This window comes from Odontesthes bonariensis, chromosome 23 (genome assembly GCF_027942865.1).
Source record: "Odontesthes bonariensis isolate fOdoBon6 chromosome 23, fOdoBon6.hap1, whole genome shotgun sequence".
Taxonomy (NCBI): domain Eukaryota; kingdom Metazoa; phylum Chordata; class Actinopteri; order Atheriniformes; family Atherinopsidae; genus Odontesthes; species Odontesthes bonariensis.
In genome coordinates, this window is record NC_134528.1 from 15,332,602 (window position 1) to 15,360,373 (window position 27,772).

Consider the following 27,772-nt stretch of genomic DNA (forward strand, 5'->3'; position numbering starts at 1 on the left):
AATGTTATCAATCTCACTTTAATTCGTTTACTGGCAGAAGCATAAACGAATCGGGATAGTTTAGAGCGAGGTACCTAAAACTCTCTGCGCATGTGTCAAATACTGAAACCCTGTAAGGTTTTAATGTTCCCGGTATACTCAGTCTATGCTATTTATATATCATATCTGTCAGGCCCGCTGTCACGCCGGGTAGTGACGTAGTTACGCACCACAGAGACGTAAGCTCAAAGTAGTTTCATTTTCTCAAGTTTTAAGGAGCAGAAAGTAGCCGAAACTTTGGAGAGGAAGGGTCAACTTTTACAACACAGTCAACTTTTGTGCAACAGATACTCCTACATAGCACATTAGAGGAATTACTGAGTGTAAGTTAATGACAAAGTATTTCTATCTTTCTGTCCATCACAAACGGTTTTAATTTTTAGCTGACAAGTGTTTGCTATGTGGTAGCTTTATCACACCGCTGAGTGATCAAAACTGAAAATGCGCCTTTCAATTAACACCTAATGTTGATAGATATGTGATGAGTGACCGTTTTTAAACCTTTTGACCAGTGTTGCTGTTCGTAGTGAAAGACAGAAAACGAAACAAACTTGCTGCAGTGAAGCTGACGTTGACATGACTCTAATGTATGGCTGTACGTGATGTAGAGCAATCATTAAGGGTTCAATGAGTGTCGTGTTAACTGCAGATGGCTGGAGAATCTGCTGATCCCGCTGGACTTGGAGGTGAAGTTGAGGAAGGAGACGAAACAGACGCCAGACCCGACCGCGGAGGAAGATTTCTTCTGTTTGGGCGGTAACTTCCTTTTCTGTTTAGCCAACAGCCAGTGAAACAAATTCCAAAGCTATTCCTGTGGTGATACACCTCTTCCACATAATTAAGACACACGTCCTAAAACACAATTCAAGAAATGTATGGACTCCCTATCATGGAAAAGATCACAACTGTTCCCAAACTTGTATAACTTGAAAAGATAAAGTATATTCCCGTGATCTGACATAGTGACATTCATAGGCGTCGATTACGGGGGACGGTGGGGACATGTCCCCCCCACTATTTATGATTTGAATTTTGTCCCCACGACTTTTAAAAAAGTGCTCTGATGCGACCGACTGTGAGCCACTGTAGAAACATGACATTGTAAAATGACAGCGGAGTCGGTGCATTCCAATAACGTCACACCAGAGGTCCGTTTCACGAAGCAGGTTTAGTGAAAACTCTTGAGTTGATTAACCCTGAAATGAGAGAAACTTTTACTCAATAAACCTTGAGTTTCTCTCTGTCTCCGCCCTCTTTCAGCCATTTGATTTCCTCATTCATTCAGTCAGCAGAGCGAGTTCTTCTACTTCAAGAAGTCCATTAGGCACAGCAGGAGGCGACTGTTTCCACAAACATGTCCTTTTGACAACGATCCCGTGGATGAAGGTGCAGCATTATTGCGCAGAGAATTAAATATTCCTCAGGAGATGGTTATCAGACCGCGCATAGATTTTTGCATTTCCAGACAATTATCTTTTTGAGCGGCACCATCGGAATTTTGTTGGGACAAAAGAAAAAAAAAGACATAAAATGCAAATAAATATTTGTATGAATAGGCTTAAAAAAAATTATATAGGCCTATTATATTTTATAAAGACACTCGTGTCTTGGGGGTGGACTCCCTCAGCCACTGGCCTTCCGTTAGAGGTGGTGGTGCTGGGCACCACCCGTTTTACGGGCATCTGCCTTCTTTCTGTTGGCTCAGTAGAAGTCTGTGTTAGTGTAAATAGGCTTAATTATTTAACAGAACATGATATAGATGAGAAGACATAGTTTATGTGTGTGAAAACAGCATTATGTTGGGAATAAAATAACTGCACAGTCAAATAGCCACTTAATATTTAAATATAGCACATTGAGTTGCCTGTAGTATGAAATGCGCTATATAAATAGATGCCTTGCCTTGCATTGCCTATTTACTTTACAGTGTAAAACATGATCAGAATGAGGTACCTCCATGCCGAGGTCTCACCTGTTTGAACAATGTTTTTATATTTCATCTTAAGCTGCTGCCATCTGCGCTTCTCCCCTGCGGGATTGCACCTAAATGAAATAAATGAATGGGCTACCATTCAAGCAGTTTCCCTGTAATATTATTGTGATTGCAAAGGACTACATTTAAAATGACACTTTTACTGCTGCAGCGGTGTTGCACTTATTTCTAAAAACGTATTGAAACTCGCCTTATGAGCGCATTAAGATTTCCAATTCGAGGTTGGTGAAAAACGTAGCCCCTCCTCTTCCCCGTTGCCATGGTGACTCGTCGAATCGGGGCTCCATTGATGCTGGCTTTTTAAAGTTGTGGCGCACACGCTAAACTCAAGGTCCTACTCAGAGTTGATTAAACTCACTCAAATCAGCGTTTCTGGAACCGAAAACTCAGAATTTTCTATCTCAGAGTAGATCAACTCAGAGTTCAGGAACAGACTCAGAGTTTGTTGAACCTGCTTTGTGAAACGGACCCCGGGTAAACCGCTTTCCCGGCGAAACTCATTTAGAGCTACTTCTACACAAACAAAAATGCAGTGTTTCTTCGCAACTTTGCTGGTGGTTCTTCCAAGGATAACTTTAGAGGATATACACAAGAATTTTTTTCCAAAATACCACCCCCCCACTGTCAGAGATCTGTAATGTGACATATATGTCACATTGGGAGTTAAGAACCTGGATAATTTCTCCATCAAGGAAAATTATGGGGGACGTAAGGATGTGTGACACCGGCTTATCTGCAGATATTCACATCTTCATTGTAAACAAATTAATAACATAGCTAATTTCACTGGTCGGACTGTTCAGCTCTGTTTCAGACTGATACCTCCGGTTCAGGCTGCTCCTCATCCTCAACACGTCTCTTTTTCAATCGCGGAAAATATTTTTTAATACTCATCTGGATTGAAGCAGCAAACATTCAGTGTAAGAGTTTAAAAAAACCTACTTTATTTGATTCACAGCTGCTAGTGTTTAGACCTCGACAACCCAACTACATTTTTTTTTTTTACGGCAAACTTGCAACTAGTTAACTTTATAACGAAGGCGTAATCGCTTGCTATGGGTCGGGTCGGGACGGGACGGGACAACATTGTATTCAAAATATAAAATATTTTTATTGGACTTTTTAATGTGTGATTTTATAAAGGTGCACGTGATACCAACCTTTCCTGAATTCTTTCGGTTGAGCTAATCTACGCGACGCTGAGACTAGCAAGCTTCCACGCTTCCAGGGAAGCACGGAGGGGAGGGGCTGTGTGTGTGAGTAGGCTATGCGAGAGAGACGCGAGGGACAGAGAGACGGAGGGAGAGCAGGGAAAGGAAATGCAGCTTAACGAATACGAGTATTTTTTAAATAGCGTTAAAAAAAATAATAATAACGAAACGCAAAATGTGGCGGCCGGTGTTTAATCTGTGGCGAACCGCCACGAATTAGTCTATGTGTGGGAAACACTGCACCACAGTCCAGGCTGAGGAAGGGGTACAAGTTCTTTGTGGAGTATATACACAGTTATCAAGGTAAATTGTCTAACGTTTTATTTTTATCAGTAGGCTACTCAATAGCCTTCCACATTCATGTTTTGTAATGATAAGCAAACCATATACGATCCATAGAAATCATCTGAAATATTGTCTGTGTGTGAAATGTGTGTTAAATATTTGTCATGTGTAGACTATAATATTATGAATATAATTTGCCATGGTGGCTATGAAGTCTCCGCGTGCAGCGTTAGCATTTTAGTATTAGGTTAGCCAAGGAAACGTTAAGCTAGTTATTTGCTTGTTTTTTTTTAGCAACTCCTGAAAATAACATTCTGTATATGCTCAGTGTCAAATGTAGTTGATGGAAAGGTGGTAGTGAGAGGCTCGATGAGGAGGAATGAGGAGCCCCACAGACTACAGGTTTCTGCTTAGTTATAGGGCCCGTTGGCCGAAGTCTGTGTTTGTTTTGATAGTCGGTCCGGACTAACAACTGCAGTTGCAGTTGCACTTTTCCCCTTTTTCTGTTGTTCAGATCATTTTCACCGTTCTTTCTTACAAACAGTAGAGTAGCGTAATTAATTAACAGTAATTAATTCATGAATAAATACATCATTTCGAATCATATCATAATGATATGGAAACATGAAATTAAAGGATATATTTTATAAACTCTGTATGCGTTCATCAAAAAAAGGGCCGCTTATTAAACATGACGCTGGAATAGATCTAGAATGCGTTACTTTTTAATGTGCTGGATGGTGGGTGGTCCGTGGGGGGCATAGAATGCATTACGTTTTTTGTCCCCACCACTTCTAAAACCAAACTGACGCCCTTGGTGACATTATGTTTTGGACAACCTGATTAGAATAATGGACCAAGGAGCATGAAAATAATTCTGGGACAGGGATCAGCCCTCAAGTGGTTGTTTGGAATTAGACTGATGGGTATGTGAATTAGAATTGTATTACACAGTAAAGGCCCTTTAGAAGTGCCCCATGTCTTTGCTTGTTATGTAAAAGTATAAATCTTCATCACAGACTGAGACGAGGGCTTGCTTGTTCCAGTCTCACTCACAAGGTGGCGCTCTGAACCTTTCTAATAGAGATTTTATTATCTGTTTCTCAAGTGGACAAAGTCAACCAAAGGAAAATCCCCAAGTCCTCTCTCTGTCATTTAAAACTTGACCCCAGTGTGTCACGATTCACACTGATGAATTTTATTTTTAAAATCTCAGATTTCAGATTTTAAACAAATGTGGAATGCCAAAGACAAAACATGGCGTATCAGAAAAGGATTGCGTATTGAATGCTAAAACAGTGAGAACAGTGATTTCTTCTTCTGTCGATGTTGATGGCTTTTGATTAAATCTACCTGTAAAGCACGATAGACGTAATTTATGTTGAATTATTAATCATTTGTCATGTGAAGTGAGTTGGCCTAAAGATGATAAATGACAATCTTCTGGAAAACTATCACACCCCGCAACCTAAACAGAAATTTTCCCTGCTGATGTGGTTGAACCGATGTTATAACATGATTAGTTGTGTACACGGAGTGTGGATACAAATTCCGTGTCTTCCGCTCAACTAAAAAGATCCAACGCGCTTATCTCTGCATCTGTTCTGACCGGATGTGCTGACTTATAACTGCTTTGACTTGTCTTTCAAAATATCGGTCACATATACAGTATGTGTGTATAGGTGGATTCTTTGCCTGTCAGCAGCAGAGCATCTTGTTGCCCTGCCTGACCTCAGCAGGCAGTGAGGCACGGGGCCGTGTGTGAATAGGCCTTTAGAAAGCACTGGTGTGGTGGAGAGGCTGCTGACTCAGGGAGCTCACATTGCGCTGCCCCTGTCCTCAGCAGCCGCTGGACCAGTCAGGTCTCCATCCAGAACAGAGAGCATGTCGGCATCCTAGCACACACCTGAAAATTAAGCTACTGGGTCTGGAGAATCTTACACATTTTTTCTTGTGGGGGAAAAAAGAAAAAGACAAAACCAAGGCATTTCAGATGCAGAGTGGCGTCGCGCTTCATGACCAACCCAGGTAAGACTCAACAGTCTCCTCTTCCTCCTGCTGCCCAACCCACAGTAAAACAGGGCTTCAGCTCTTTGCCCACCTACATGCAGTTGTTTGGTGTCGTATGTTGGCATACTTTGGAGATGGGAGGGGGGCTTCAAATGTTCTGGACCACATGTTAAATAGAGTATGGCTGGACTACCTGTCCTAGAGTGTTGCTGTGCGTTGCTGTGTATTGTTCCAGTACCTGAGTAACCTGATGACTAGGCTCTTCTGGAACAAGCTGGGATTTTTTCAGCCTCCAATGGGCCACTATTGGCCTAGCGATCGGGACGAATCTTTTAAAGAATGGAAATATGACAGGTCTGTGGGAACTGCCTCGAGTGGAAGATTTTCTCTCGTTCATTCATCTGGTTCCAATTTTTTGATACCCGCGCCAAAGAAAAATGTTCTAGTTTCTTTTTTTTTCCTTTTTTTCAACCCGACTGTGGATCACTGCAATCAAATTTGGCTGTGACATTAATGCCTTATTTGAATATGTATGTTTGCTTTGCTGTCTGTGTAAGTGGTTCAGGTTGTTTTGAGTTTCATGTGTGCTACATGTGTTAGAGGCCTTTGCATTTAATTGAGAAAAACGTTCCACGCGAGAAATGTAAAATGAGTCAGGGATATTTTTTAGACAACTCTCCACTTGCAAGATGCTGTGTTATATGGTAAGAGTCGACTTTGTGGGAGTTTTGTCTGAGTTTGTAGGCCTAATTTGAAATGGGTATTTATTTGATCATTTATTTATTTTACCATGCCATCAAAGAGGTCCAGACTGGCAAATTTAGTATAGTACAGTAAAGTGGTTACTGTCCCTTTATGTTCTTTTTTTTTTGTTTGTTTCTGGCCCCGTCAGTAAGAAGAATAAGGATGGCCAGACGCGGGAGCAGGACCACTCTTCTGAAAGCCATTACAGAATTGTTTCACCAACATTCCAGTATAAGATGAGCCACCAACGAGTGGGGAAGTGCATCATCATCAACAACAAAAACTTTGATGAAAACACAGGTACAGCGAACATGTTTCACGTGGCGTTTTTCACAGCTACTGGATCTTGAGAGTTTTACACGCTTCTTTTTTTTTCGATTTTGACTTTGCTCTGTGTTATCGCACAAGGACCGTGTATTCTAAGTATACTGTTTCGACAGGGATGAATGTACGAAATGGCACAGACCGCGATGCAGGCGAGCTGTTCAAATGCTTCAAGAGCCTGGGCTTTGATGTTTTCATCTACAACGATCAGACGTGTGAGAAGATGGAGCGTCTTCTCAAAGAGGGTGAGTAGTGCCGTACTCTGTTATTTCATGTCAGTGACGTAGAGACACTCTCACACTTCTTTCGTAATAGATGAGGTATTTACTCAATTGGAGTTTTGTAGCTCCTTAACCTACTTTAGCATTTAAGACCTTGACGGTATTTTTGAATTTTAACAAATGGACACTGGGAATTTAGCTGTTAAAAAACTTAACTGAATATAATGAAAGACAATTAGAGAATTTATATTTATTTTGTTGAATAGAATAGCCAGTTTATACACTGCATCAAATTTATTGCCTATGTGTTCAACACTATCAACTGAAAGCACATCTAGAACATATACAGCCAAATAAACATGTCCTGATTTGTGAGGCTATTGCTCAACAGATATGTATATTCTGACATTATGGCTCTCGAATAAATGTGTTCTGTGGACGCAATGTGTTTGTTTGGTTCAAATCTGTGCATTACGATATGATTTGAAGTAAGATTGTGGCATAACTTCTGGCCATTTTTTTTGCCGCAGCATAGCGACAGTACTTTGAGCATTGTCTTTGTATGATTGCTTGAAAGTAATGTCAGGAATCAGATTTACCTCTGTAGTTCAAATGTATTATATTCTGGTATCCATACAGCTCTTCCAAAGTCACCACCATGCACACACTGCCATGTTTTTGTTTTTCTCAAACCACAAAGTCAAACAGCAGATGGCGCTTGTGTAAAAGTATTCACTTAGTTTCTGATCAGATTACACGAAGTCAGACACAAGCCAAACTGACCTGAATTACAGTCGTAAAAGAAACTTGAGTTCTGGTTAAGCGTTCTAACTTTTCTGCCAAGCGAACGGTCTAGATCTTAACTGCCGTAAAGTATTGGTTCACTCAAGTTGAATAAATGGGCGAAACGGTTCTGTGGTCATCAGCGCTGTCGCCTCCCGCCGTCCAAAAGCGTGCGTGGTGATGTTAAGAGGTGATTCTAAATTGGCTGCAGGTGTGAGTTTGAGCTTGCATGCTTGTTTGTCTTTGTGTTGGCCTTGTAAAATAGTTTTATAGATAAACAAAGCTAGATGAGCTATCCCGCAGCATTAAGTTGGTGAGAGGACTCATTCCCTTAGAAAGTTTTGTGGAGCGGCCTGAGATGATCTAATAGTTCAGTGTTTGTTTGTGCATATGGGACAGCCTCGGAGGAGGACCATAGTGACAGCTCGTGTTTCGCCTGTATCCTGCTAAGCCACGGTGAGGAGGGCATGATCTACGGCACTGACGGAGCCATGCCCATCAAAACTATGACCTCGCTGTTCAGGGGGGACATGTGCAAAAGCTTAGTGGGGAAGCCGAAACTCTTCTTCATCCAGGTAAAGTCTCAGAACACTTTCCTATTTGAATAAATGTGTTCAAAATCAGTTGGTGTTACAGTTTTTGATCCTGCGCAGACTTTTTGCCACTCTTGACCCTAACGGTTAAGTGAGGGGTTTAGTGATAAAGAGTTTTTACTGAAACAGGTGTTGTGTTTGATAAAACAGCTAATAATAAGATTGTGCTCATTTCATCTTTTAAAAACAGGAAATGTTGTATTTGCTTCACAAGGTCTTTGCCAACTAAACTACTCAGGACCAATTAGGTGTAATTTCATTTACTTCACCAGGCCTGTCGGGGTTCTGAATTTGATGATGGTATACAGACAGATTCGGGGCCACCAAACGATACCTTGGAGACAGATGCTAATCCGAGACACAAGATCCCCGTAGAGGCAGATTTCCTCTTTGCATATTCCACTGTGCCAGGTAAATTGTATTTTATTTGCAAATAAATGAGATCTTGAAGTTAAAGTTTTCCATGTGTCTTTAACTTTGCGGTACAGGTATACTAACTAGTCACGGTGGTTTTCTAGGATATTACTCTTGGAGGAACCCTGGGCGTGGCTCCTGGTTTGTCCAGGCGCTCTGCAATGTCCTCAACGAGTTCGGCAAGCAGCTGGAGATAATGCAGATCCTGACACGGGTCAACTACATGGTGGCCACATGCTTTGAGTCCTGGTCTGAAGACCCACGCTTCAGTGAGAAGAAGCAGATCCCCTGTGTGGTCTCTATGCTGACAAAAGAACTGTATTTCAACTGACCGCCCACCTTTACTATATGACGAAAAATTTATTTTTGACTGACCAGACTGACTCGACTGACTAAGCGTCGGACCAAGCATTCAGGGATGATTCAGGCCCGGCAGGACCCTGCACGTTCGGAGCACAGATGACATTTTGCATGTGAAGTTGGGCCTGAAAACGAGCACTCTGTGATAGCAAAAACATACCGTGACACTCCGCGTTCATGTGTTGATGGTAAAACCTCTTCTTCAGGTTCCTTCTCTTCCTGATCTGATCTGATCTTTGTCGACAGGCGTTGTGAAATATACATGTTGTTCTGCCAACCCATGAAATTCGCTGCCAGTTTTTGTGGGTTTGGGGAATCATATCTGAATATGTATCTCTCCATTTTCCAGCATTTTCAAAATTTGGTGTAGACTTTGCCCGGTGGACTTGGTATAGATTAAATAAGAAAAAAAGAAAGAAAGGACAAAAGCTAACAATAGCAGTCATAATATGGAATTGGCTTGTCAGCAGATTAAAGAAAATAATTACATTTGCTACTCTTGGGCACTCAGTCATACTTGGCATTAATATGCAGCCTGTGCTATCCATCACAAGTGGACCGCTCAAAGTACCTCACAGCGCTCACACCTTCTAATAGAAAACGTCTCAGTATGCGTCCTCAGTGAGGCTCTGTATCCCATTAAACGCCTCTATCGTACCTTACAGAGCCAGCTGTGGACAACAAACGGGAGGTTTACTCTGCAAAATGGACATTTGCATTCAGTGGCAATTCAACAATATTTGAAAAGATTAAGATCTGTTTCAGATCTGCCTGGGCTACACTATATATAATAATATTTTAACCGGACGGTTATGTCATGTCATGTGGGATGTGAAAAGTGCAAAGTACCTCAAATAATAGATTTGTAACGTTGAAAAGTTACATTTCAAACAAAAGAAACGGATATTAGGACCAAAAACATGCTGATCTAATCTGTCAGCATTTAGGGTAAGAAAAGAGAGGAAGCCAGAATTTAGGCACTGTGCTCACAGCTATTAGGTTCTCTTTTGCAGTAGAAATGTTCACAAACAGGTTTAATGGTTATCTTTAGATGTAAATTTTGGCACCTGACAGACAAAAACAAAAGAAGGTCTCAAACCTTGACGATTCTTTCTCTACAAACAGAATCTGTCCGATGAGTGCATCGTACTCTCTGTTGCACAGCAGAAAATAATGGGAAACCTGGCAAGAGCGACAATTTTATCCCAAGCATTTCGAAACGTATATTGTAATTTCAGTTCCTCGATTGTTTTCCCAAGCTGAATCAAAGCAAAAGGTCAGTTATGATCTGACACAATGTGCAGTGAATGGTTAAATGGAGGGATTAATCATCTGGAAAATGGAGCCGATCATTTTTAAATATGTCTGTTTTTTACGATTTCAGCTGTCCGTTGTCAAAAAAAGAGAGAGAGAAAGAGAAAGGAAAAAAAGACAACACTCCGACGAGAAAATAGTTCAGCACTATGCCAAAGGCTCAGTGTCTCAGCCTTCCTAGCCAGTTAAAGTGGGTGGCAGCATCATGGCATCCTCAGGATCTTTAATGTCCCATCAAGTGGGTAAATGTCATGTTAAATAATTTCATATACGTAGTGGCTGGGAAGGTGTGATCTTTTGCTGTGTAGTGATGTGTAGTTCTTTGAGACTTTGGGTCAAGCGCATAGCAAAGATCATTTGCAGTTTTTGCTGGGATTCTCAGCATGATGTTGAAGTCTTCACTTGCATGTTCACACCTAAAGAAGTGAACTTCATGTAATTGCACATGGTCAAAATTGTGCACTTTTTTATTAACCAGGGTCCAACAAATCAGTTGAATGAATTCCCTTTGTTTTCTTTTTCTTTTCTTTTTTATCCGTGAGGCATCCTTCTTTAATAGCATTGCTGAATGGTCACAAAAACCAGACACACTACTTAAAAATGTCTAAAACTGTCTGAAAAACTTGGGGAATATCATAGTGTAAAGCTGAACTGGGGCCCAAAGCACAAATGCAGCATCATTTCACTGTATATTACTGTTGTACATCGTCTTCACATATACTACACTGTAGCTAACAGGTGGCAAGTACATTTATTGCTATTTTTATTTTAAAACTGAATTTTTGTTTTAAAATTATCTTTAAAAAAAACCAACAAATCACTAAAAAGAGCTATTTCTTTCTTTAGGCACTTAGTGCACTTTGGCACATTTTAAACTCAAAATTGCATCATTTTATGAATTGATTACTATGATTGAGTTGTATAATACAATCTTAAGATTGATTATTATTTTTTTTTAAAGATATATACCCAAATTGCCCTTTGCTGAATGTTATCGTTTGCTGATTGTTTCTGCAGATAAACTGTGTCATATTGTCCCGAAGTCTGTAAATCACAGAGGCAGCTATTACAGGCAGTGACAAGTCTGATCTTACACAATCCACATATATGCAACATGCACTCTCACTGTTCCTGCGATGTTTTTTTCATTATCCACTTGACTGCATGTGTCAGTTCCTCTTAGGGAGGGGGGGTATCAATAATATCTAATTTATTATTTAGCTTTCCTCTTTTCATGCTTTGTATCTTTTACCAGCCATTTTTCTTTTCTTTTTGATAACATTTACGGTACTCGATAGGTGCCAGGTGTGCGATCAGTACTGGCATTCCCAGTTCTTGTCACATTGCAGCCACAACTATTGGATTATTTCGACATGTGGATCTCTGATCAATGATGTGGTGCCCGACCTGAAAGGAATTTTTGCTCCACTTGTTTTGGAATGGATAAAATCTCTTTTAAGGGTAAAACTTTAATGCTTTCTGGTGTTAAATGCTGTTGTCCTCAGGAATATATTTGAAAAGACTTTGAAAAATGAATTCATTTATAGAAATTATAATCTGGCCCAATTTTTAATTTGGGGCAAGGGTTAGTTGGGGAATGCTCATGTAAACAGTTTCTTGTATTAAACCTTAAGAAGTTACCATGTCGCGAAGTGTGCGTTGTTTTTCTTGAACATGCGAAAATTCTGAAGACAAAAAAAACTCAACATTCCCACAAGTTAAACTCAATTTTCTGTCAGGAATTAAAAGACCACACTTAATGGGCTCGCTTGAGTATATTTAGATTTTTTTCTTCTGGTTTAGCAATCCTATGATAAAGTGTAAAATTACAATTAATTCATCTCGTGAACAAATTTCCCAAGTGTTCCCTCATTAGAACATCGCAGAACATACATTTTCAGTAGAAACAGCATCGAAAACAAAATCAATCGTCTTAATTTATTATTTATTTTATTTGTCTTCTAATAAAGTATTATTTTTTTTATATATATTATGTGTTATACAACTTTTTGTGTAACTGCAAAGTCTGCATTAAAGGGAGTTGATTACTCTCTAATGTGTTATTAATGAGTTGTACTCTGGGAAATACCTAACTTCTGAGCGACACAAAAGATCTCGTCTGTAATGCAGGCTTTTCCTTCTTTATTTTAATGACATCACCATGAAACACATTTGCATTGTTCCTTCCAAGCGGCTTCTTTGGCACACCTCATAAAGAAAGAGGCTGCGGCTGCTTTGCACCGTAGCATTTTGGACGAATCAGCTTCTCAACAGAGGGCTCTTAAAGATACAGGAGCCCAGCGGAGCATTCCAGAGAGAAGGTGAAAAGAGGGGCCTCAGCAAAGTACTTCATAAGAAAAATCCTTTTTAACAATAAAAACACATGGTCTGTTGACCCCCCACTGCCCACCTCCCCTCTAGATAAAACCCTTTACTACACAAAGACTGGATGCAGCGTGAGTGTATCTCCTCTCAAGACACATGAATAATTCTGTTTTTTTAAATACTGATTAAAGTAAAGATAAAGCCACTTTAGTATAGAGACTGAAGGTTTAACCTCTCAAACTGTTTTATTTCACATTTTAACTTCTTCAGAGGTGTTTTTTTTAGTAGACAGTGATGATTCTGTTAAATCTTCCCAGACATTCTTCTCCTTGTTTTAGTTTTTTTTTTTTCAAAAGACATCTTAAATCTGAAACAGCTGAATGACGGATTTTAAGATAATTTTACTTTGTCATTCCAACATTAAATGTACAATTCTTTATCTGAATATTCAGTTTTATTCATCGATATCTTGTAAAAAAAAAAAAAACAACAGTAATAAATTGCATTGATTTGTTAGATTTAAAGGAAAGCCTCACTGACTGCAAATAAACCACATGATCTGTAGATCTAAAATAGAGGTGCTGTAAAAATTCCTTTAAGCAAATTTAGACCAGCCTGACACGCAAAGTGGCCAGAGCTCAGACCGTGTCACAAGTTAAGAATGTTGGATCTGGCAGCTGATGCGCATGCCCCCCAGCACAACACATTCCTGACCACCTCTCTTTCGTGCTCCGCCTCACAGGACAGGAGGGGATCGCTTGGCATCGCAAATTTTAAGAGACTTCCAGTTTGTGCCTTCATTGTCGTGACCAGGACATAATGCCTGATGTAGGATGTCAGTGAAGGTCCCAGCACTAAAGCAATGGAGGGGCGTCATGGTATCAGCCCCTAGAAAGCACACCAGAGCCCCAGGAAAGCTGCATAAAACCCCAATTCGAGTGAACTGTCTTCCTGCCAGCAGAGGCAGCTCATGCTTAACACCACCATTCCACGCAGTGTAGTCTCCATTAAAGTATTCCACACACCAAGACTCTTTGCCCCGGCCCAGCCAGCAGTCCTCCTCTCGGCCCTTGCGTAGGATGCTTGGGTAGGTGAGCCCCAGCTCCCAGTAGGTCTTTCCACTCACGTCCACCTCCCAGTAGTGGCGGCCATCGCTGAACCCCCTCTCGCTGATCACATTTAAGGTGTTGTCAAAGCGGGAGGGAGTTTCTGGGACATCCTGCCAGGTTTCTGTGTATGTGACTGAGTCCCCCTCAGGAGAGATGATCAGCTTGGGGTGTGCAGTGTCAGCATCAAGAACAACTTCTGAAGCATCTGTGGAAAAAGAAACCAATCTTAGTTGAGATAATCTGTTATGCCTAACCCCCTTGCCCCCCCCTTCCCCCTGTCCATGAGTTTACAACCGTGACAAAAGCTTTTCTCTCTGTCCTGAGCTCATTCACAGAATCTACCTGTCTTTCTGGGTGAACTCACAGCTCTGAAACAGCTTCTTGGTGACAGGGACCTGCGATCTGATGAACAGCAGCAGATTGATGGTAAGACTCAGCAGCTGGTCATTCTTGAAATCATCCGTCTGAATCAGGTCAGGGTCAGTCAGTTTAAGTGTCTCAGAGATCCTGTTTTAGACAGAGAATCAGTTTAGTTACTCTGAGTAATGAAACAAAATTAGATTTTTAAGATTGTGGTTCAAGTGTGATAAGAAAGTTTTGTCATAAGAATGTGAACTGGGAGCTTGTATCAGGAATGTGGATTGTGTCACTGGAAAAAAAAAATTCTTCTGAGAAACAAGGAAGTGTTTTGTTTTTTGGTATGTTTGGTAGCCACTTATTCACTAGTCATATCTAATCTCACACGAGTATCATTTACCTCACACAAAATACATTTTGTAGCAAGCTGATATTTCAGGAATCATACCTTTTGTCTCGTTCTGCATTCTGTTGAAAAAAAAAAACATATTTAATGTTTAGAAATTTTCATAGCACAGGTAGAATTAAAATTCAAAGAATAAACTTTTGCGTTTACCTGAGTGTCACTTCCATTTGTTTTCACCTCAGTGCTGATGTTGGCCAGTTCCTGGTCCAGTTCCTGAGTGAGGTGATAGCAGTCCTCTATCTTGTCCTCCACCAGCTTCTCTGTGGCTTCATGCTCTGTGTCCAGCTGGGTCAGTGTGATCCGGAGGTCCTCGTCCAGCACCCGCTTCATGTCTTCATACTTCTTTTTGATCCTCTCCTTCACCGCGTCTGTCTTTTTCTAAAAGGGCCATGAGAGGTCAGAATGTGAGTTGTAACATTTGGACAGATTGATAGTTGGGGAATGGAGCAATGAACAATTAAGCACTAGGCTCTTGATTCTTTTGCAAGATTGCCAGGCACTAAGGTCAATAGAACTTTTGCCATGATAAATTACTCAAAAACAGGATAATGACAACATTTCTATTTCAGAAAAAAAAACAATAGTAAATAATAGCACCTGAGAAGCTAAGATGTGCCTTGAACATGGAGATTAATAGCATTGCACATTTGTTTGTCTGCTGCAAGACCAAGCAGTTCATTAACTGACTGTTTAATCTCAAGCACAGCGAGAATCAGACAGGTCCTGAAGCAACAAGATATATCTGTGGAGCAGCACACAGAATGCAATAAACAAGCTTTTTTCATATGCTTTCTTGATCAAAGTGCACAGAAAATGGCAAGCTTGTATGATTACACAGGCAAAGAAAACAAAGTCAGAGATACAAAAAGAGTGCTTTCAGAATTCATAACTTATTTAACCTTCAAGGGAATGCGCCACAGCAGAACAATGACACATGCTCCACTTAAATCATAAGAAAAACAAAATGAGCAGCTGCAGAGTAAAAGAAAGGACTATATATGATCTTACAGAGGCATGCTGCTCAGGTCCGGTTCTGTGATTTTAAGAGAAGGACCATGGACCTTGGTTTTGTTTCAGATCACAATGTTCACAGATAGTGAAACTAATGGAACAGTAAAGACTGGTCTTGCATACTAAATAATATCACTCTTTCTATGCATTAAATCAAACTTGACAAACTTAAATTTTGCACCATGTGCTCCCACTCACTGAGAAGTCTTCAGACAAACAGCCACAGAGATGTCAGCAAGCAATTTGTATTGTTGCTATGACTAAGCAGTGTACTGGACTTACTGTTAACTCCACCTGCTTGGCAGCCAGTTTCTTCATCCTGTAGGCGATGGCATCTCTTTGTCTCAGCAGATTCTGCTGACATTTTAGCAGCATTTCCTTTTAAACACACACGAGACAAAACATGAAGAAAATCAAAATAAAGAGGTCAAGGCATGCAGGGAAACTGAGAGGGATTAGTGATCACTGTCTGTGAAGTCTCTTGTTTAAGAGTTACAAGAGTGGAAGTGCTTACGCCTTTTGTGGCCTTTCCACCAACCTGACTATTCATTATCCGTACAGAAGGGCAGATTAGACTCCACTCACAAGTGACAGCGTAACCAGAAGGGCTTTTATAGGCGTGCCACTGAGGTGAAGGCTTTTGTTGTAAGGGTCGGTGGGTGGGTGGGGTGGGGGCAGGGTGAATGTCTGCCACCCAATGTCCTGGAGCTCCTGCCACCGTGTGCCTTGGTTTATTGAGAAGAGACCATGAATCTAAACTTTGAAGACAAGAAGCAGGAAGCAAGATTCAGAATTGACAAGGACAAATAGACGGGCAAACTGTCAAACTTGCAGAAAAAATTATTCCATGTCCTACTAAACTTGAAGCTCATAAGAGGTCTATTAATACCAAACTGACTATGACCTCAATGTATTAGTGTGTTTGTGTGCGAGATTGTGACCTACATGCACGAGTGAAGGAGTGTTTGAAGTTTTTGAGACACGGATGGTGCTCTGTGGGTCACGGACAATCCAAACAATAGTTTTTATAAATATATCAAGTGCACATGTGAGTATCCTCACCCTGAGAGACATAAATCAGTCCTGCTGATGCCTTTTTAAAAATATTTGCCACGACACACACCGTTTTACGTATGCAACTGGCCCATGCACGAGCAGAGAGACATCAAATGGACAAAAAGCAGCTGACTCCCTTAATGACGTCAAGTTTTAGTCTAACGTCACGGCACATAAACAGAATACTCTTTAAATCTGCCAGTTCAGAGTCCCACTGACCCATCTCCTACTCCTTCTGGCATATTGCATATTTGTATTCAGAGGGCACAGAACCAGTGGAATAGCCCAGCAGGGTCCCATGACTCCATCTGGCTGTAATTACACTAACAGTCCATTTAGTGAGATAATTTATTAACCAGGGGAGGCCAAAACAGCCGATGTGGAGAAAGCTACATTTCCTACAGTCTGCATCTACAGCTTCACAAGGATTCATTGCATTCGGTTTTTAACGCAACCACTAATACAGTTTGTTCTTTCACAGGTTCACCGTCAAATCTAATGTGATCTCAAATTTAAAATACGAGTGAATGCATTTGACCGACTGACAATAAGCTGTTCTTTACTTAATTAGAAGCTTCGAATGATAATCTGTACACTGCAGTTGTCACAGTTATTGTGTGCTCTCCTTTTAATCACACATATTCTGTAATTTGTTCCAACATCGAACCTGCTGTAGGACACCCATGTGTTTCTGGATTACTCTGAACACAGTGTTGATGTGATTTTTGTTGTTTTTGTGCTCCAACTTTTTTAAATAAAGAGAAATAATGGTGCATTGTCATACTTCTACCATAGTTAGACCATGGGAATCTTTTTTTTTTGTTCAAATTTGGCATTTCAGCAGACCATGCAGGTGATGAAAATGTCTGGGGAAAAAAGGTATTTTTCCAGGGGAAACATGGCCCTTAATTTACCCTTAAAGGCCTTGTAAAGTTTTCCAAAATAACAGGTTGGCCTTACTGTAGGCCTGAAGAAAGAAACCAGAAACACCAGTTTTATGATCTTGTCACTGTTTGTCAGATAAAAGAGAACATCCCACTTCCTTGTGCAGTCACTCCTCAGGCAGAGGGAGCGATGTGAGCAGAATCTCTGAACAGGAGCTGTGCAGGTAAGAATGTTATGCTGTTTCACACATGTGATCTTTCTTCAGTGTTTTATATCTGTGATGTGAGACAGAATTGGAAGCAACTCCACCAGCAAATAAGTACTGACTTGTATTTTAATGCAGTTTTGAGATGGAACCTACTTTTTACTTGTTTATCAATGCATTAATACCCCATGTACTTAGACTGATGTAATTTGACTAATAACATGTATGAGCAGTGTCTGTCTGTCCAAATTCAGGAAAATTTTGTTATGAATCAACACCTGCTCTTCAGTGGGGCTTTTTTTTGTGAGCTCTTCTGTGAGTTTTGTTATCACATGTGGATATTTTTAGCCTGCATGCCTATTTTTAGCCCGTGCATTGCCTTGTTTAACAGGGGACTATTTTCATGCTGTTTAAGTGTAGGACAGTGACGGATTACTATATTGTTTTTGTTCAGGTGTGGTGTCACAATGAATAAGAACCAGAGGAGCTCAGGTATTGTATGGCATCTGGAAATCTTGTTTATGGTACTTTCTGTGCTGTTGTTGGTATTTACACGTGCAATGGCACTTTTTCTAACATTGTGTCATTGAATATGCTTTAACAGCAAGACACAAAGATTGCTCTGACAAAAAGAAAAAAAAACTGGAATGTCTAAACCCACTATTTTGTGGTGTGGTATTTTAATCAGTCAGCTCATTGTTCTAATTTGTAACGTAAAGTTAATTTTTTAAAACAAAGTAAGTTAAGTAACTTATTCTCAGTACGCGTACACCTTCATTCTGATTTCCTATGCTGAGGTTTTGCTCATTTTTCAAAGTGGTGAAATCAGGAAACAAATGCTTTGTAAAAAAAATGAACAATCTCAAGGTGAATGGTCACTGAACAATAGGCTCTTCTTTTGTCCTGGAGGAGCTGCCGTGTTCTACAAGCCAGCCTCAGTTGCGACAGAAATCAGATCTGGATATTTGTTTAAGTCTCCTCCCCAAAAGCGGCTGAAGACAGAGGTAACAGGTTTGCTGTGGATGCAATTTATTGCAGCTCTTTGCCGTGTCTGTATATTTTTTATTACTGGCTGCTACTTATTTCATCATGTGTCTTCTGCAGAAATCGTGGAAGAGACGTTATTTTGTCCTCTTCAAAATCAGTGAGCATGAATACCAGTTCAAGTACTTCAAGAGTCCAGAGCATATGGACCATCCACTTGGAGGCATAGACATGTCACAGTATGTCCTTACATAGCACATGGAAAGAAAAATAACTGCAATATTGATATTTTGTTCTTTCTTGTACTTTCCAAACATCTTTTTGGAAGACTGTGTATGCATTTATTTTTTTTGCTCTTCAACTCTTTAATTATTTTCTTTTTTCACAAAATACGTTAGTTAACTGTCTTTTTTGTTCTTGCATTAGAATATCTCTGTTGTACGGGAACCCTCAACATCACAACAAGTGGGGATGGGTCCAGAAGAGCTTCAGATGCCCCCCAACCTGTGTACTCTACATGAGGGCTGCGGAACGGGACTATTTCCTTGTCGGGGATACCAGGTCAGCCAAATTCCACAGATGACCTATAGCTCAGATCCTTTTAAGATAAAAACACAGGAATATCTTTTTTTTTTTTTTTTATATTCCTCAAAGGAGCCTTGATAGTTGTGCCTAATGAGTTATTGCTGTTGAGTTTGTGGGCACACAGCAACCCCACAATTTAAATCAAAGCTCTTTATCAATCCTCTGAAATTGTATTTTTAAAGTGCATTTTTCAAAACAAATCTAAACCACTTTCCGTTTTGCTGTAACAACATTTAATCAGACTAAGTTGTGCATGAGCACAGCCATTTTCAACCATGTTTAAGCACAGATTGGTTTGTAGTTTGTTAGTTCTGTGCTATTACAATGACCTTAACTTGAAAGTCGGTGATGGTGCAACCAAGATTCAAGCCACTGCTGGGGGGAGCAGTCTTCCTCTCAAGGCCTTCCCTGACACTTTCACAGCACCTCATAAAACACTTCCCCCCCGTCCCTTTTGCCATATACTATTTTGGGAGTTTGAACAATCATAAAGAAATTATGGTGCTGCTTTCCCCTTTAGTTACAGTCTATCATCTGATAATGGCTTTGCTCGGACTAAATTGTGGCTGAATGTTACTAATTTCACTCTATATTTGATTTTGGTATTGGATTTTGAATTAAATGTAGAAGGTATAATTTGTGGAGACTAAAAATGACCCTTTTAAGTGCCTTTTCTTTTAGTGCGGACGTGGACGCCTGGTTCTCTGACCTGTTTGTCGCCCTGAAAAGCCGACCATATAAATTTCTCAATTCAGAGGTACACCAAGATAAATATATATGTATATATGTTTATATATGTATATCCTTTTTTTTCAAATGATATGATGATTATATGATTTTTTTGTATCACTAATGACATTTATTTGACTATCCTGCTCTTGAAGGAAATGGCCAATGAACAGAAAATTGAGGTAAATATGTGAAGCTTTTTCCATGTTTCTTATCAATTAACCAAAAACTATATTCAAGTACTCGTTTGATATTTTGGAAAACGTTTCTTTAGAAAATAAATACTACTTTTGTACTACAATTAGTATGCAGATGGGCCCGCCTTGCTTCCAATGCTGCATACAATACTGGAAACAGCTAGTCCGACTAACAAAATGCAGCTACCACCAACTATATAACTTATGTATATATAGTTATGTATATATATATATAAAACACAAATCTTTTTTCAATCTTAAATGTAAAAAGTTTACAAAAGTTTAGTCCATTATTATTTAATCTTGGTTAAGTGGATCCGCAAGACACCTATCGACACAGCTGCGAGGTAATGCTCCTGGCTGTAAATCAGCAATTTGTTAACTTATCTTTGAACAGACATGTAAGCTGCTTTCACCTGTTTCCAGTCATTGTGCTGGTAGAAAGCTTTGCTCTTCTTTTAATGACTCAGAAATCCAGGAACTGTGGCTTACTGCAGTTCCTGCTCATTCTCATGGCACTTGAGGCCCAAGTCAGAATTCCCCTCAGTGTCCCTGGCAGATTAAACAACAAGATTAAACAAGAAGAAGTTTTGTCAATGATTCATCACAGGATCTGATTTTTGAAAATAGACCTCTCTTCCTCTTTTATCAGGTTATATCAAACCCCTTTCTGCAGAAAAAGAATTGTACCATTGAGTTTGAAAAGGTTGGTTGACAGTATTCCTGCTAAAGCGCTGCTTAAAATCGGCTGCTTTGGGGATAAATGCATGCATTCTATAGGCCTAATTTACACTCATTCATCAGGGTTTCATAAATCATGCCATTCATGCGGGTGAATCATTTGCTCTTAAACTGGGTCCCTTTCTATGTACTTGAAACTACAGATGGGCCACAAATTTAGGGAAAACCAATGTTGTCTTAATAAGGGGCTTGGCCACCACATGCTGCAAGAACAGCTCCAGTGTGCCTTGGCATTGATTCATTGATTGACAAAACACACATCAGTACAAAATCTCCTTCTGGTGTTCAATTGGGTGAGCTGGGGACTTCAAAGGGCAGAGCATATGTGCATTCAACATTGATTCATATAAATTTCATACTCATAAACCTTTTTCATTATCCTGGAAGAGTTCAGGATAGAAGTGTTTCATCATCAATCAGAACTGCTTTTTAATGATTTACAGGAAAAGTTGCCTGTAAAGTATGACGCCGACCAAAACCATGCCAGCGGGGAAAAATGTCTTTTGTCACCTGTGAGTGTCTCATTTTGTTCTCATCTTCTAAAGTTATATACAGTGTTTTAAGAGCTTCCCATGTCAGGGATTTTAAGATTTAAGATTAAGTTTAAGATGAACTCTTTTTAAACATCAATTCAGATTAATGTGTGACAGTTTTGCTCTTCAGAGGAAATGTTCCTAATAACAGTAAAATACATATGCATGTTTTACATATTTTTACAAAATTTATTATTATTATCATTATTATGTGTTTGTGTGTGTTTCAGCCTGATTCCAAAATAAGGTCTATGTCTGCTCCATCCTCTAACTCTGTGGATGTCAACGCTGAGAAAACAAAGGTGCAACATCCCGGCTGCTATTTGTAAGCAACGCTAACTTTGCTAATTGAGAATCTTTTTTACAGTATGTTGTACTCTTTTCTGATTGGCTGGCAGGATGAACAATGTTCCAGAAGACGTGCATCTGAGCCTGTGGAGGAAATCTACGTCAATCCCAAAAATGACTTGGGGCCAAAAGTAGGTTATTTACTCAATTATCCATCCTCTAACTCTGTGGATGTCAACACTGAGAAAACAAAGGTGCAACATCCCGGCTGCTATTTGTAAGCAACGCTAACTTTGCTAATTGAGAATCTTTTTTACAGTATGTTGTACTCTTTTCTGATTGGCTGGCAGGATGAACAATGTTCCAGAAGACGTGCATCTGAGCCTGTGGAGGAAATCTACATCTATCCCAGAAATTACTTGGGGCCAAAAGTAGGTTATTTACCTGAACAATTATTAATTTGTTTCCCAGCCACATTTTTAGGTCAATCGTCATCACTTGTTTTCTTTATAAAATACCAGAAATCAGATATTATTGTCTAAGCTTTATATTTACTGTATCATATATGATAAAGATAAAGCACCGAATACTATTTCTAAATTTGGAGTTATATTAATTTCTTGGAATTTTTGCCTTTTTTTCTTCAAATGGAATGAAACAGAAAGTGGACAACGGTGCAGCACGTGTCAGCAGCGCTGAGTTAATGTGAGTGTTGCTTCATTTCCAGACAAGAATGGCAATATTGTAAACTTGGGCGTTAAATCATGTGACATTTATAGTCTGTCGGTAAATTCTCTCTCTTCCAGATATGAAACAATGACGGACGTTAAAATTTATGATCAAGAAGCCCAGGCAGTGTAAGTTTGAATTTACTTTTGAGTAACAGATGCCTGGGAAATCATCTTATTTTCCGATGATCCTAATAACAAGGAAGTGGCCATTGTTGATAATTTGCTGTTGATAATTTGCTGTTGATAATTTGCTGTTGATAATCAAAGCGTTTAATTGTGCCCAATTCTTCTAGTGAACCTTCTGGTGAAGTTGCAGATTTGAACTCGAGCACCCTGATGAGGTCTGTCACTCAGGCCTATGACAACATGAAAATACAGATGCCTACATGTGCAGAAGTGACAGCCACTGAAGACAGGTGCATCTAGGATTAATAACAACCTTTTCTTCTTTTCAGGGTCTATTTTTGACATTTAACGTGTTTTTGGTGTCAGTGCCCAATGCTCATTGTGTGACTCTTTGTAAAATGTTTTGTCAGTGCCCTAGATACTGAAGCACTGCAGCTCAGTGATCAGGGGTAACTCTGGCCACTTTAGCTCTAATACCTAGATTGACACAAGTGCTTATTTTCACAGTTGAAAACCAGTCAAGAATCTGAGAAAGGCATCACCTCAAAATTTGTTTAGCAACTTATATGCTACCACTTAATTTCTAGAAAGAGGTTATACCAGCGCACTTTACATGACACTGATAATCTTTACTGATTTTCTCACAGTTTGCCCATTACATGTTGTGTTCCATGCTTTTGATAAATGCCTTGTGTAAGGTTAGTCTCTCAGATCAGGTGCAACTGATTCACATCTTCAACTTGTTTGTCGTGTTTATCGCTGGTTTTTACAGTGGCTTGCTCATATGCTTTGATGCTAATCGGTCATGTGATCGACTGTATGTTTTCCCTATCACCGTTCAAAGTAGTGTGTAAAGAACATGCCCGCAAAAAGGATCCTGTTGCTGCATGTATTTTATTCAACTACCAGTCACCTCCATGACAGTGTATGCAGATTGCGGTTTAAATAATCTCAAGGCTTTAGCCTTGGCTCGTGGTACATTACGGCCTTTTTGAGGTTTCTTACTTATGTTTCAACACTAGCGAATGTTAGCTAAATGTAACTGTGACATGTATTAAGATCTTACTTTATCATCTTGTGTTTTATTTCTTGGTTTACAGAGAAGACAAACGTCAGTCTTCAGATTTCAGCAGCAGTTCCAGTGGCACCATTTCTCCTGTAGAGATGCTGGATAGACAAGTGCCCCCACTGGAAAAGCGAGGCTCCACTGAGAGGTGACATTCACCAAAAATCTTCTGAATCCAGCATCAAAAACAACTATCACTTGGGAAGCTTCTTTGAATTTGAAAGAAACTATTTGGTTGAGCCAGAAACTGGGACATTTGGAGGGGAATTTGAATTAAATTAGCTGAAGCAGAAGGTCAGAGTGAGACACGAGTATCCTCATTCAGCATTTGCACTGCCGGTAAATAGCTCAAGGAGAGAAGTGAAACCCCTGATGTGTCACCTTCTATGCTTTTATCGGTAAATAAAAGAAGCCCCACGCACTTTAGGAATTCTCATAGAACATAAAAAACAAAACACATCACTTAGGCTACGACATTACCAGGAAGGAATGCCGGGGCACACTGACATGTTGCTAGACTGGTTTGGGTGGTTTCTGGGGTTTTTTGCACGCTAACACCGATACAATTACAACTGATTAAAAATAGACAGAACTCCAATATCAGACCCTAAGAACTCAGGCATCTTCAATATCAAACTTTAAATGAAAAAAAAATGAAGAAGTCCTTATCTGAACATACACACGTGCCACAATTATGGTTGATGGAGACAGTAATACGCACACTTTTCAATTCTTTTTTACCCATTAAGCACATACTGAGAGGAGAGACGCCTTACTCTAAATTGATTTTGACTGACCAATCATTCAAACTGTTTTTATGACAGCAACCATATATTTCCATTTCAATTTCTCGGGGATATTTTAGGAAGCTTCTTGAATTCTGTCTGTACTACACAAGTAAAAAAGTCCAAATATACCCGTAAACCTAGTGAAGTGCACTGAAACGGAGAGGTCAGGATTTAGTTGTTCCCTTCTTGAATTTAAAAATGCACATGACTCCACTGAATAAAGCTTTCTTTTATTTTCCTTTCAAGCATCGACCGCTTCACCCTACTAGAGAGAGATATTGAGGTAAAGCCGGCAGATTTGAAAAAACACCTCACCCTTACAGAAGTGGATGGAAAACCAAGGTATGTTTATAAAAAAGAAAATAGAAAAGAAAAGGTCAGTCACTGAAAAGTCTCCTGCGTTGCATTGCTTTGATTTAGGTACCTGAAGAGGCTTATCGAAAGGGAAATCTGGGGACAAATGCATTCAAAATGTTACTGCATCCATTATTATTCATGAGGACATGAAACCCATATATGTGTTTGCCACATTCACTCAGTTCAGGTTTGCTCTGAGCCAATAAATCAAGGATTCCCATTATTTAAAAACACAGTTCATATGAGGCACAGCTGGCCATGATGCTGAATGTCCTTACTTGTTCTTTTTGCAGCAGAGGAAATTCCTGTTACTCTATCAGGCTTAATGCTGTGGTGGTGTCCATTCGGATGTTTTGTTTGGGAGCGTACGTGTTCATGCTGGGATCAGTAACTGCCCCATGCGGGATTTAGTTTATTTACACAAATCCCCCACATTTCTCTCCCTTTTCTATTTCATAAAAAGAATCTTGTAACATAGTATGAAAAGAAATTAGGCTGCTGAGACCTATTATTGCCTTGGTAGAGGTTTTCTGGCTGTATTGGGTATACAGTATTCAACTAGATATTAACTCAATAATAATATTAAATTCAACATTAACTGTGACTTTCTGAGGCAGCAGTGTAGGTAACAAAGAAAACAATTTTTTATTAATCAAGCCGCTTTTGAATATTTCAATTTCACATCATACTTATGCGCTTCTGTTAGTGTCAATGGAGCGAAATGTTCATGTTTTTTTTCCAACTAATCTTGTCAGAGTCAAAAGCAGTGTAACTTGTTCTGTCTTGAGGACTGATAAAAATGTTCAGCTTCATCGTTAATGAGAGCCACGTCCCAAGTCCTGCAACATGTGACGAGTTGCCTGACACCCTTTGTAGACATTAATCCTTACTCGAGCGGTAAAAAAGTCTGAGGTAGCATTTATAGATAAAGTACAAAAAGATTCAAGCGGCATGTGCAGTAGATCTAAAGCGTGTGTCTTCAAATCAGCATGTGAGTTTGTGCATGTGTGTGACAGTGTTACTGGGTGGACGGGGCAGCCACAGACAGTGTGCCTGTTTCACAAAGGAGACCAAATCCTGGCAATAAACGACTTGCACACCAGCAACATAGATGAGTTCAACATGTACATCAGCAAGTCCCTCAAGACTGAGGTACAGTCATTACTTACAGACACAAACACGTTATCAGAATTTGTGATGTAGGAAGGTCTTTGTGTGCATCCGTGCGGCCCATCTGAAATTCTAACCTATTTACAGGTGAAACTGACCATCCTGCGTCTACCTGGACGCCAGCACCTTCATTTGCCAAACTGCCCCTGCACCGGCTGAGACATTTACTTCCCCCAAGTATCTGTACGTGTTTCCACAACTCTGCGTTGAGGTCTGTACCTTTTACTGGCCACGTTAGAAGGCCGACAGTATCTTCCCAGGAATATAGCTCCTTTTTTGTTGATTTGTCTCACTTCCAGTTTACCTGCCTTAAAAAATTTGAAAATGAAGGTAAAAGCTTACAATGACTGAAGTCATACATGATATGTAAATAGATCAATTGTGTGTTATATGCCACTTGCTTGGTGTGTGATTCAGAGTGTGTTCATCGTATTGTGGTAACTGTAGATAAGATGCTTACTTTATAGATTTGCCTTTAAATGTCTCATGACATCAGCCCCTGGTCTTGAGACAAATGTGTAAGATATTAACATAACATAGCATTACGTAGCATTATGTATGCCATGCTGATAAAAAATGATGTAAACATTCAGATGCTTGCTATATTTAACCAAATGTCTTCAGCATCTTTATATTGAAGGTGTTTGTACATAAACCTTTTGACACTTAAAGTGCACACAAAGTTCAGCAGAGCCTGGAATATCCCTAAAGAAAAGTCCCAACGATATCTGGTGGCTGAGGACATGACCTGGATTGTCTCTTGCTGGTAAAGCTTTAATTAGATTTCCTTGTGAATGCTAACCAGCAATCAGTTTGAATATAGCAGGAAACAAAACTGTGGATCGAAAATGTGGTTCTAGGCAGAGCCCTGTTGCATGACGCACACATGGTGATTCATTTTTATTCCGGAAAGTCTCACCAAACCTGTTTGTCAGCATTTGCTTACATGAAGGGTTGGCAGAGATTTTCAACTTGAACTTTTTTTTAATTTTCCTCTGAAACACCTTGCAAATAAGTGGAAAACACAGACCTCTGGGAGAGTTGAAATGCAGACAAAATGGTGATGTGCCTTAGGCTGTTTTTCACCTGTTTCTAGTTCATTTGGAACAGCGAGGATGACTCAGACAGTCAGACACTTTGCAGAAGGTGCACGTCCAATATAATGTGGGAGTGTCCGTTGTGTAATATTTTTTTCAATCTTTTTTCCATTGCATGAAAATGATCAGGTCCACTCCCAGACAAAGGCAACATAGAGCAGATACAATCTACAAAGCATTCTTTCATTTGTATTGTCATAAACTAGCTGTATTTAAAATGGTAAATGAGCAAGGGTATAAACAAAATTGCCAATGTCAATGGAGGGCAGAAAACTTAACTGTTAACATCGTCAACATTGTCTGGCATTGTCAATACCTGCAGGGGATCTTTGATCCTGATTTTGTGTGAGCTTTTCCAAAGTTATAGTTTCAAGTTTTATTGGACTTATTGAAAGAGAAATGAGTCCTGACAAAGAATTTATTTTTGACGATAACTAAACTGTGATGCTGAAGATGTGCTGTATTACATGTGCTATGTCATTAATGACTGCATCTTTTGCAAAGGAAGTAGCAAATCTAGGTTGTTTTGGGACACTGAATCTGTTTTTTGTGTATATAATGATTCTGAATAAATCTGACAACTCATGACAATTTGTCTTTTTTTTTTTTCTTTCTAAAAGCCAAATTGATTCATATCATATACAGGTGGCAAGCAGTCATCAGCACGCTCAACAGGCTGGGCACTTAGATGGAGATGGGCTTCCAGTTCTTTTTCATTTTAGCACCCTTTCAGTC

General features: G+C 39.7%; 3 protein-coding genes across 7 annotated transcripts; 2 read left to right on the forward strand and 1 right to left on the reverse strand.

Annotated features, from left to right (window-relative positions):
- Positions 1–203: 203 nt before the first annotated feature.
- casp7 (caspase 7, apoptosis-related cysteine peptidase) lies at positions 204–11,938 on the forward strand. Its single transcript, XM_075458407.1, has 7 exons — positions 204–362; positions 689–795; positions 6,431–6,582; positions 6,723–6,851; positions 8,010–8,185; positions 8,476–8,614; positions 8,722–11,938. Exons 2-7 carry the CDS (start codon positions 689–691, stop codon positions 8,946–8,948), a joined length of 930 nt encoding a protein of 309 aa, XP_075314522.1. The 5' UTR covers positions 204–362; the 3' UTR covers positions 8,949–11,938.
- A 238-nt stretch (positions 11,939–12,176) lies between these two features.
- On the reverse strand, positions 12,177–16,089 carry LOC142374633 (zinc-binding protein A33). 2 transcript variants are annotated; one of them, XM_075458406.1, is made up of 6 exons: positions 16,038–16,089; positions 15,782–15,877; positions 14,639–14,866; positions 14,531–14,550; positions 14,090–14,232; positions 12,177–13,930 (listed from the first exon to the last, which is right to left on the reverse strand). In XM_075458406.1, the coding sequence occupies exons 1-6, from the start codon at positions 16,047–16,049 to the stop codon at positions 13,353–13,355; spliced, it is 1,077 nt and encodes a 358-aa protein (XP_075314521.1). In that variant the 5' UTR covers positions 16,050–16,089; the 3' UTR covers positions 12,177–13,352. The 2 variants fall into 2 exon arrangements, with proteins under 2 accessions (XP_075314521.1, XP_075314520.1); XM_075458405.1 differs by having other exon boundaries at positions 12,178–13,930; positions 16,014–16,087.
- A 1,487-nt stretch (positions 16,090–17,576) lies between these two features.
- LOC142374632 (pleckstrin homology domain-containing family S member 1-like) lies at positions 17,577–27,628 on the forward strand. 4 transcript variants are annotated; one of them, XM_075458401.1, is made up of 19 exons: positions 17,577–17,663; positions 18,100–18,137; positions 18,555–18,649; positions 18,750–18,868; positions 19,056–19,190; positions 19,896–19,971; positions 20,099–20,125; positions 20,793–20,846; positions 21,325–21,393; positions 21,645–21,716; positions 21,813–21,893; positions 22,053–22,133; positions 22,364–22,407; positions 22,482–22,559; positions 22,727–22,849; positions 23,660–23,773; positions 24,660–24,755; positions 25,787–25,922; positions 26,028–27,628. In XM_075458401.1, the coding sequence occupies exons 2-19, from the start codon at positions 18,113–18,115 to the stop codon at positions 26,097–26,099; spliced, it is 1,497 nt and encodes a 498-aa protein (XP_075314516.1). In that variant the 5' UTR covers positions 17,577–17,663; positions 18,100–18,112; the 3' UTR covers positions 26,100–27,628. The 4 variants fall into 4 exon arrangements, with proteins under 4 accessions (XP_075314516.1, XP_075314518.1, XP_075314517.1 ...); XM_075458402.1 differs by having other exon boundaries at positions 17,578–17,663; positions 22,509–22,559; XM_075458403.1 differs by lacking the exon at positions 20,793–20,846.
- Positions 27,629–27,772: the final 144 nt, after the last annotated feature.

Bases quoted from the DNA above. Each gene is read 5' to 3' on its own strand.
- casp7 (XM_075458407.1), top strand. From the start codon at position 689: ATGGCTGGAGAATCTGCTGATCCCGCTGGACTTGGAGGTGAAGTTGAG. The intron at 796-6,430 runs GTAACTTCCTTT...TGGCCCCGTCAG, and splicing joins AGATTTCTTCTGTTTGGGCG to TAAGAAGAATAAGGATGGCC. The intron at 8,186-8,475 runs GTAAAGTCTCAG...TTACTTCACCAG, and splicing joins CGAAACTCTTCTTCATCCAG to GCCTGTCGGGGTTCTGAATT.
- LOC142374633 (XM_075458405.1), bottom strand. From the start codon at position 16,049: ATGAATAGTCAGGTTGGTGGAAAGGCCACAAAAGGC. The intron at 14,867-15,781 runs GTAAGTCCAGTA...TGGCCCTTTTAG, and splicing joins CCAAGCAGGTGGAGTTAACA to AAAAAGACAGACGCGGTGAA. The intron at 14,551-14,638 runs GTAAACGCAAAA...TTTTTTCAACAG, and splicing joins CAAATGGAAGTGACACTCAG to AATGCAGAACGAGACAAAAG.
- LOC142374632 (XM_075458401.1), top strand. From the start codon at position 18,113: ATGAATAAGAACCAGAGGAGCTCAG. The intron at 19,191-19,895 runs GTCAGCCAAATT...CTTTTCTTTTAG, and splicing joins TTCCTTGTCGGGGATACCAG to TGCGGACGTGGACGCCTGGT. The intron at 22,134-22,363 runs GTAGGTTATTTA...GGAATGAAACAG, and splicing joins GAAATTACTTGGGGCCAAAA to AAAGTGGACAACGGTGCAGC.